This window comes from Malania oleifera, chromosome 1 (genome assembly GCF_029873635.1).
Source record: "Malania oleifera isolate guangnan ecotype guangnan chromosome 1, ASM2987363v1, whole genome shotgun sequence".
NCBI lineage: Eukaryota > Viridiplantae > Streptophyta > Magnoliopsida > Santalales > Ximeniaceae > Malania > Malania oleifera.
The window spans coordinates 94,260,334-94,270,603 of NC_080417.1; the positions used below are offsets into that span (position 1 = coordinate 94,260,334).

General features: G+C 32.3%; 1 protein-coding gene across 6 annotated transcripts; it reads left to right on the top strand.

Annotated features, from left to right (window-relative positions):
- Positions 1-5,716: 5,716 nt before the first annotated feature.
- LOC131157563 (pentatricopeptide repeat-containing protein At3g04760, chloroplastic-like) lies at positions 5,717-9,026 on the top strand. 6 transcript variants are annotated; one of them, XM_058111846.1, is made up of 3 exons: positions 5,717-7,391; positions 8,415-8,479; positions 8,809-9,026. In XM_058111846.1, exons 1-2 carry the CDS (start codon positions 5,846-5,848, stop codon positions 8,459-8,461), a joined length of 1,593 nt encoding a protein of 530 aa, XP_057967829.1. In that variant the 5' UTR covers positions 5,717-5,845; the 3' UTR covers positions 8,462-8,479; positions 8,809-9,026. The 6 variants fall into 6 exon arrangements, 4 of the variants coding, with proteins under 4 accessions (XP_057967829.1, XP_057967810.1, XP_057967819.1 ...); XR_009137284.1 differs by having other exon boundaries at positions 5,723-7,391; positions 8,412-8,600; XR_009137285.1 differs by having other exon boundaries at positions 5,723-7,391; positions 8,415-8,600.
- The last annotated feature ends 1,244 nt before the right edge of the window (positions 9,027-10,270 follow it).

Sequence of the window (10,270 nt, forward strand, 5' to 3'; positions counted from 1 at the left end):
ACAGATGCTCGGTACCGCAGTTTAAAGTTTATATGGATCAGAGTGCACCCACACTGTTTACAGAGTGGTTATTTATGTTAGTGGATTTCTCCTGAGTGCACACCTGGTTCCGGACCAGGACTTAATAAGGAAAATCTCACTTAAAGTTTACGTACGTTGATTTAGTTTGGTCGGCCAGCCAGCTAAGTCCAGTCTTCGGACCGCACAACCCAGTCATGGGGGTAAACATGACTTACGGCAAACAGGCCTAAGGGTGGGTTTTTATAATATATGTTTATACATATTTAATTACGTGTACAAAGTTACTGATAATTTGAAGGAAAAGTGTAAGTTTACGTGAAAAAGATCATTTTGGTGCTTAAATGACTATCTAAGGAAAACGTGTAAGGAAAAGTATATGTATGTTTATCATTAAATATTTTTACAGTTTTAAAGTTAAAAGTTTAATTTAACAGTTATAGTATATGATTATAAAAATTTTCTATTGAAATTGATGACAAAAGTTTTATGGAGAAATTTTTAAATTTATGTTTATTCTAAAAGCAGTCTTGAAGTTATAGTATTAAATATTGTTTTACGAAATTCTTTAAAAGCTCATTTTGGCCACACACTAATAATAATCTTATTTACTTACTGAGCGTCGTCTCACCCTAATCATATTTTATTTCAGATAACTCTGAAGGACATGTCGGAAATCAGGCTTAGCAAGCATGCGGGTGGGGATTAGAAAAATAAAGATTGATTAGAAATATTAGTATGGTTTCAGATATTTATGTTTGTGTAATTTTTCTTCTTTTGAAATAAATGATTGTAATATGGATAATTAGCGCTCTGGTTTAATAAAAATTGAGTTTATTTGCTTCCGCTGTAAATCAGTAGTAAAAAGTTAATATCCCAGGCCCCTCGGGGTCGGGGTGTTATAAGCATAACGAACTTCTAGGCGGGGTTAGAAAATGTAGTTTAGAATAAGTGTTTGTGTAATACTAGTTAAAGATGTTTTATATTTCACATAATGTAAATATTGTTACTTGAAGATACCAATGTAAATATGGTTGTTTAATACTCTGGTTTATCGTATTTGACGTTTTAAATTATTTCCGCTGCTTTCATTGAATTTATTTATGGAAAGTCGCACTCTGGACCCCACCGAATTCTAGGCGTCACAAGTCCCGACACGTCTGTGACATTAAGCTCGACGTTCCAGAGCTGATGGTACCCAAAAGCTCCTCCCTAGTTAAAAATTATGCGCTTAGAGGCAAACTTAATAAACATAGTTGATTTTAAGCATTCGGGTGTCCAATTTGGGCATATAAGGTCCAAACTTAGTGGGTTCAATTCCAACTGATCAAACTTAACTATTTAAAATTGTATCATTTTTTGTTTAACTATGTCCGATCATTCTTACTATCAAATCATTTTTACTTATAGTACATACATATTCCAAAATTGTATACTAATTTTTTGTATAATTATTACTTTGTAGGATCTGCAGTCTGTCACAAGAAGATGAAAACAATGTCAAACACTACAGTAGAATTTAGCTTTTTTTTTTCTTTTGTATTTTTTGTCATCTGAATAGATTATGCACATATGATGTTTCAGAACAATTTGTTGTGTGTGTGTGTGTGTGTGTGTGTGTATATATATATATATATGAAGTTTTCTTAATAATTTATGAATTTTTTATTAATTTTGGTTCAATATTATGTGTGCAGGAATTTAACTATAGGTTTTTACAGAGATTAATGGGTGATTTAAAAAAAAAATAATTATTTTAAATTTTTAGTGACAATTTGTGACTTTTAGTGACGGTTTTGAAACCAACATTAATAGTATGGCTTTAGTGTTGATTTTCAGTCGAGGAAATGTGCTAGTTATAATGACGGTTTTAGGCTTTCAGTAACAGAATTAAACCGTCACTAATATTAGAAACCGTCACTAATGGTAAGTTGTGACCGCCATTTTAGTCACCATTTCAAAACCTTCACTAAGTCGTCACTAATAAGCATCAGTGACAGTTTGCTATTATTAGTTTCAGCTGTAACTCAAAAGATACTTCACCCTAACCGTTAGAGAAAGAGCTTTTTTCATATGTAAACTTCTAAAGAACCTTCCCCTTTCCCAATCCTGGGGTGGGTCTCAAGTCACCCATGCACACTGGTTTTTTCCTTCCCCTTTTAGAGTGTAGGAGGTGAAGGTTCTTCTATTACCATAGATGTGTCTGGTAGCACTAGAGTCTACTGCCTAGCCCTTTCTCCCTGTAACTACGTTCACCTACCAAATGATTATAACAATAATATTTGCGTCAATCAAGTTAGCACTTGGTTTGCAAGGTTATCAACCTTTTTCCTCTGTCTACACTGGGAAGCAAAATGTCACCATTTACCAACACAAAAAATTTTCCTTTAGGACTTGTACTTTGGTTTTTCAAACTTGTGACTATGTTTAAATTTTACAGTATGTGATTTGTGCCTTGCCTCAATCAGATTTTTCCATGGAAGACATTTCATTATCCTTTGTAGCCTTAATTTGCCCTTTGTTCTTGTCCTCTATAACAGTGTGCACCATAACATCCTCTAATAGCATATGCTTTCTTTTGTGTTCCAGTTGCTATTTATAACTATTGCAAGACTGTAAATCTATTAGAAATCTAGCCACAAAAGCATTAGGGAGAGTGGTCTACTCAATTTTTAGATCCTCAAACAATCCACTAGTCTGGGGCTGCCCATCCTTATCGTCAATCATTTGAAATTGTAGAAAATTTTCCTACTGCAAATTTCTATATTCCAGCATCCTTGATTTTAATTTTCTATTCATAAAATCCTATATGCCATATCCTTGTTGATGAGTACAGCATAAATAAAATATATATATTAGATTGTGTAGTATGTAACATGTGTCTGCAAGATTTATTGGCATGCTCCCATATTTTTAGATATTCTTCAAAATTATTTGACCCCTCTGCATGTTTGGGATCAATTAAAGCAAAAGCTTAAGGCAAGATAAACCCTTTTTGCCATCATTTGAAGTGCATACTGCTGAATATCTCAATTTTGGACGTGTTGGGAAACCTTTTAATAGTGAACAGTGCAGCATCTATGATAATAAAAAAAACTCTACCCTAATATTGTTGTAAAAATTAAACTAATAATTGGATACATAGGATTTTAATAGTATTTTTTTACTAATTTAAAAAAAAAAAAAAAAAGCTTGGGTGAGATTTTTATGTCCTTACAAAAGCACAAATAAAGTGAAGAATTTAGCATATTAAGGATTCTTACTCCATTGTGCATGGTATGGAAGCTGGTATTATAATGTTTGCAGGTATTATTTTTTTTTTTTTTTTTTACAAAAAAATGTTTCACTTATACCTTATTATATTGACATGACTAATTAAATATTATATTTAGATAATATGGCTGGTGAGTCCAATTTCATTTGGTTGTATGTTTGGCTCTAGGCCTGACATAAATTGGTCTAAACTGGTTCAAGCGACTAAATTAATGAAATAATTCGGTCCAAATGGTGTGGTTAAGTGAGAAATAGGGTTAAGTAGTGTAGCACAAATCATTTTACTAGTGAGCATGAAAGAGCAAAACATTAATGAAAATGAAAGGGAGGGGCATCCACTTTTTGGATTAGGAGGTCATGACATAACTTGTTTAATCATTCGGCCGTTTAAAGTCATGAACCGATAATTTTGATCCACTTAGTTTCGGTTGTATATAAAAGGTTCAATTTTAGTTTGTTAGAATTTTATAGAAGTTCTAAAACATTTTAGAACTATTCATTTTATTTTTATAATTTTAAACTCAAAAATAATATATTTACACAAATAAAAATTAAAATAAAATAGCACAGGTTCGTCTATCAATCAAGAGATATTTGTGGTCTTATATATGATATTGTCTTCCTATGTGCGAGTAATATCAACAAGCGTCATCTCCAAGATAAAACTCAATGTCACTCACAAGAATCTTATTCTATCGACACGTTGATAGAGAAGATAAAACTCAATGTCACTCACAAGAATCTTATTCCATCGACACGTTGATAGAGAGATGGGTTAAACAATACAAACTGATTTCCAAATAGGAAGTCTAATATATAAAAATATAAAATCTAACAATAGAAAAAATGAAAATAGGAGATGATGTTGTGTATGTGACTTGCACGACATTATCTCCTTCTAGAGATAGAAACACATTTATTAAAGGGGATTTTTCTTTGTAGACAACTACTATAAGTAAGTATATCTTATGAAATGGATAATCTTTAAAAATTAAAAAATGGTTGAGTGTGGCGGACTCACATGGTAGGATTAAGGTGGATAATCTTGTGAATAGGTGTCTCTAAAACATATTAGATTATGTATTTTCTTATAAAATGAAGATAGAACAAGATATGTTAATGAGAATGAGAAAAAAATAAGGAAAATTTGGTTTTATTATATTTTTTCTCTATTAAATCCTATTTAAAATTAAAAAAATATTTTAATGTTACTAAAAAGATATTAAAAATCAAGTCTTAATCATTTGAAAAAATGAAACATTTGTTTATTAATTTGGAATATATTTTGTTCTCTTTTTAACTTTCTTTATAATAAAAATAAATTTCTTTGCATTTTTTCCTTTCTTAATTTTTCCAAGTTACCAAATGACGTCTAAAAGAACATTTGGAATTTGGCAAAATACAGGGAAAAGGAAGTTTACTTTTCCCTCATGTTTGATTATTAAATGAGAAAAAAAAAAAAAAAGAACTATAACAAATCAATCAACCAAAATTTGATTTTACATGCATTAACATTTGATTTTTCTTAATTTTTTAATTATATTTAAAAAATTAAAATTTTATTTTCCTTTTCCCTTCTTCAAATAGAATTTTTGATCCAAATGAGACTTTAGAAAAAATAAAAAAATAAATTCATTTTCTATTTATTTTCTCTCTGTGTTAACAATTTGTTTGGTTCAATGATTTTATTTAAGAAAAGAAAAGAATTTATTTTTCATTTTATTTTCTCTCTATATCAAATTGCATCAAAAATGTAAATTTATTCTAATATGATAGTCACTCAAAAAATTAAATGTTAGTGATATGTAAAATTAAAATTTTGTCATGAATTTAGTATAAATTTTATTTTATTTTTTACTTTTCTCAATAACCAAACGCGAAAAATTAATTTTTTTCAAATTTATTTACCCTTCTTAAGTGTTTCCTAAGTTCCAAATTAGGCTTAAATGTCAATTTAGAACAAAAATTTTGAAAAATAAAAGAAGAAGGAAATTCATTTCCTATTGATTTTCTCTATATCAAATAATTCTAAAAATAAAAAATTATTTTAATAAAATAAAATTTAAGAAAAATTAAATGTGAATATTGTGTAAAATTAAACTTTTATAAATTATTTTATTTGAAAATTTTTTATTACTTGCTCTATTTTTTATTTTTTTCACTATAAAAAATTGATTTTAAAAAACTAGAATGAAAAATGAAAACTAGTTTTCAAACTTGTAGGAGATCTAAAATTTTTCAAATTTATTTTCATTTCTGTAATTTTTTTTATGTTTCAAATTAGGCCAATGGAGAAAAAGGAAATTCATTTTTTTATCGGTTTAATAAATTTAAAATTGAGAAAAATTAAATATTAATAATGTATAAAATTAAACTTTTATTCCTTTTTTTTTATAAAAAATGAATTCATTTGTATTTTTTCTTTCCTCCGACAAACGTTTTCCAAGTTTCCGTTCTCTTTAACGGCAATGACTCTGCGTTGAAGGCAATCCATTGTTAACATTTCTGCATCGGATCGACTTCAGCGGCTAACGGTTTGGAAGGAGACAAAGGGATGATGGTCCTTGCAAGAGAGATGGACATCCCAAACCTCTCCAAGAAGCTCAGGTACCTCTCAGGCTCCTTCTCTTTCTTTCCACCACTTCCTCTTTTTCTACACCACCCACCCAAAGCCCTACTCTTTCTCAGCAAACCCTTTTACTCTCTCAATCCTCCATGCTCAATCTTCCATCCACACCGAAGTCATACATCCCCAGCTTCGCATCATCTACATTCTTGGGAGTTGCTGTGTTCAAATAGATTCAAGTATGGATACCCAGTTCCGACTATTAGGCTGCTGCGCTATCGGACTCTCTACCGGCTGTTTTCAGGGTCTTCTTCGAATGATTCTTCTTCTTTGATGTCCCTTAAATTTTCTGCTGAAAATAGTTTATTTCAGAAGATGGATACTGTTAGTTCTGGAGAATCTCAGGCCACGATCAGAGGGATTGAAAGCCATGCGACTAAGAAACATGTTTCGGATGTTATCGAGGTCATTAGAAGGGATGAAAGTGACTTGGGGCTAAAGTTGGATTCGATGAATGCACGCATTTCAATTGCTTCATTTTGTGAGATTTTTCGGGTTTTGAATTGCGAAAAAGTGTCTGCATTGCGTTTCTTTGACTGGATTAAATATTCACAACCATATCTTTCTCGTAATCCCCATATTTGCAGTTTGGTTATTGATAACTGCGGCCGATTAAGTGATTACAAATCAATGGGTTGCCTTTTCAATGAATTTAAGTCGAATCAAGTTTGTCTCACGGAAAAGGCATTTTTGTTCTTACCTGTCGTCAATTCAAGTAAGGCTTCAATTATGGAAGCTATCAAAAGATTGATAGAGCTGTTAAATGAAGTTGGCGGGTCGTGCCTCGATTCGGGCATTCGTGCATTGATTAAAATGCTTTGCACTCTCGAGTTATTTGATATTGCTAAATTTGTGGTGGAGATGAAAGAGAGGAAGGTAACTTACTACAATATTTTGATTAAGGAAATGTGCGGGAGAAGTAAATTTGAAGAAGCACGACATATAATTGATGAAATGAAGCATTTGAGTTGTGGTCCGAGTGTTAGGACATATAATTATCTGCTCAGTAATTTATGTAAGAGAAATATGAATTCTGAAGCTTCCAGTGTGCTTGAAGAAATGAAAGAAAAGGGTTGTTTTCCTGATGCACAAACCTTTGAAATCTTTATTTATTATTCATGTAGGCTTGGAAAGATAAATTTTGCTGTTAATTGTTTTGATCAGATGGTTTCTAGTGGTATTAAACCTCGTCTTCTAACACATGCTGCCTTTATAAAAGGTTATTTCTATTCAAGACAATATGAAGAGGCATATAATTATCTGGTTGCTTCAAGTGGTAAACATAGATGTTCAAGCAATACAATTTACAGCTTGCTTGCATGCCTTCATCGGAAACAGGGAAATCTTGTTGTAGCCCAAAATATTCTCGTTGAAATGATTGATAAGGGTCTCAAACCAAACTTCCCTGTTTATATAAAAGTTTTGAAGCATCTCCGCAAGTCAGGCAGGCACAATCTGGCCAGAGATTTAAAGAGTAGGTTCTCCATGTTGAAGGTCACTTCAAGTACAGATACTGTATAATTTTGAACCCTTTTGTACTGTTGGTGAACTTGGCATTTATGTATTTTTCATCATTTTGATTATCATCATTCTTTGTCTAGCTTGTAAAAGTAGAACACTGGAGCATTTTGAGCTGACATAGTGAGGATTTTTTTTTTTTTTTGGTCATATTTTAAATAATAAAATGATAAAGACATGAGGCTTGATAGCCGTTCTTTCCCTAAAAGGAGAAAAAAAAAAATCTGTTTGTTCTTAGAAAAATTGATCTTGGCCCGTTCGTTCCAAAGACTCTTATCTCATTTCTTCATGAAATTCTAACTTTTCTCCTCTAATGGGTTAAAAGCAGTGCTTGGTTTGAACTTCCAAATCCATGGTGGCCTTTGGAAGTGAGAGAATCCCTCTTTTCAATTAGGATGTAACTTTTCTTTCTTTTCTATTTAATGGGTTTATTTTTTGTGTTGCTTTTTTACTGTAGCCTGAAAAATCTTCTTGATTGATTCGTGTTCTTTTTATCATTGACTAACATATCATGCTTTTTCGGCTGGCACTGCTTGGGCAGGTGTCTGGTAAACTGCATGAAGTTTGAGCTATTGAGTGCTTTTGGGACTCTATTTCCTTGATGTTAAAGAGCATCATTAGGTTGCTTCCTAGTTTCTAGGAAGTCTTTGCTCTGCTAACATTTTCTGCTACAATTTCATAAGGAGTTAAGACTGCAATCTGATTTTGATCCTAAGACTAATCCTAAATTCCACACATATTTCTTGATTTAAGATTCATTTAATTTGTTGATCAACTTTATTTCTCTCTTTGGCTGTTAAGAAAATGTAGTAAAGGAAAATAAGTCACTCATCTGCAAACTGTTCGTCATTGAGGACCTGTGAAAATAGATACTTTACCCAATTGAGAAGAAATCAACCATTTGTTTGATTGAGTTGAAACTATTTTAACATCAATGACAGCTCAAAGTTTTGTTTCTGTTCCCCTATTTGCTCAGCAGTTAAGACGAGAGTCCATTCAGATTGCATGGAAAAAGGGCAGCTTTGATCAGAGTGTTTCATCCAGGTGCTATTTCAGTAACTACTAGAGTAGGAGGCAGATTATACAATTGAATTTATCAAGCATAAAATAAAGCCAGTGATGACTTGGTCCTAGAGGAGACCTTGAGTATGGAGTTGTAATGCTGGTGATTCCTGTTCCTGTGATTTGGTTCTCCACTTTTCAGTTTGCATTGACTACTAGCTGTTTAATATAGGAGAGTCAATCTTGCTTTTTGAAAAATTAAACTCAGGCAGAAATTGTAGGATTTGTTCAAGTATTTTGATATATTTTTAGCAGTTAGTTCGCAAATGGAATCATTCTACTGTAATATACTCTTATCTCTTCCCTCAAAGATAAAATCTGATGCAATGGAGTTAATAATTGCCACCATTGTGCCACTGGTAGCAACTTCTTCAAGTACACTGATTGTAAGATATTTGTCAGATTGGTATCTCTCTCTACACACACACACACACAAACACGAACACTCTTCTCTGTTTTTTTCAGCTGACCCTATTATGTTGTAACCCAACTTGGAATTGAAATATTGTGAATACCCATTACTGAAAAACTGCCAAGGCCTCCTTTTGATTGATGATGATTGAAATTGAGGACTTGTGCTCTCAAAATATGCTTCTGTGCTTCTTCAGTCTACTGAGAAGAATGATCTTGTCTAAATCTTCTCAGTGTTGTTTACATATATTGGGGATTTTCATAACATCTATGTACAAATAATGCCTTTAATATGTTATTCTGCAAAGAATCTTTTTTATTTTTTATTTTTTTAAAAAAATATTCCACAGTTGCGTATATAAGCTTAAAATAAGATAACTAAGCCCAAAATGGCTTGGATCCACCTCTACTCCCTTACCTGCCACTGGAGCCTTAGCCTTAGCCTTCTCTCTCAAACAACCATTTCAATAGTTTATTATCTTTTTGGGAACTCAGATTTGTGTCTGTTAATTTGAAATTGTGTAATTTTGCATAAAGGTCATGCAATTTTATGCTAAATTTTGTTCAATTTCAAGCATTGTCAAATTCACTATTCCAAATTTATATTCCCAAGTGCCTGAAATAACAGAACAGTGGCTAGTTGAGTGAGCAATCCTGTAAGCATGACTTGAAATTTAACTAAACCATTATAGAATAGGAAGTCCACTGCTAGCTCTTGAAGCTTCATTTGCATAGTTTGTGTTTCAAGAGAGTAGCATTCAAGACCCAGCCATGCTACTGTTTTTCTAGACAATCTTAGCAAACCATAATCATGCCCTTGCCCTCTTTATTTTGATACTGTACCATGGGGAAATTTTGTCCTATATGAGTTGCGGATGTGCCTTCGGACAGTTGACAGGGAATTTTTTTGCAGTTTGGCAGAGTATTGGATCACTTGATTTTGCTAGATGAGCAACTAGACACCAAAATTGTTTTGCACTTACCATTGCCTTCTTCTTCGGCTTGTTTCTTAGATCGACCAGCTTAGATATTTCTATGTTCATTCTGTTTTTATTTTTCTAATAAAATGCTTAAAATGTGATAGAAATGCATTTTTTTAAAATAATCAGTAGAGACAGATTTCATTAAAGGGCACCAAGGGGTTCCCCCATGTTCAAGCAAGAAAGAGAGAAAAAACAAAAAATGGATCAATAGTTGATGTAGAACAAGCAACAGAACTTTATGATAGCAGGAGAAAAAAATAGAGAAGAAGAGAAGGGAGAAGAAAGGAGAAACAGCAGGAAATAACAGAAGGGAGTGGTAATGCCACTCATGCGAGTCCTTGGGAGTCTGTGTCCTAGGTTGCTGGTCTTTTCTTTCTTC

Bases quoted from the DNA above. Each gene is read 5' to 3' on its own strand.
- LOC131157563 (XM_058111827.1), top strand. From the start codon at position 5,846: ATGATGGTCCTTGCAAGAGAGATGGACATCCCAAACCTCTCCAAGAAG. The intron at 7,392-8,411 runs GTAGGTTCTCCA...CTATTTGCTCAG, and splicing joins TCTGGCCAGAGATTTAAAGA to CAGTTAAGACGAGAGTCCAT.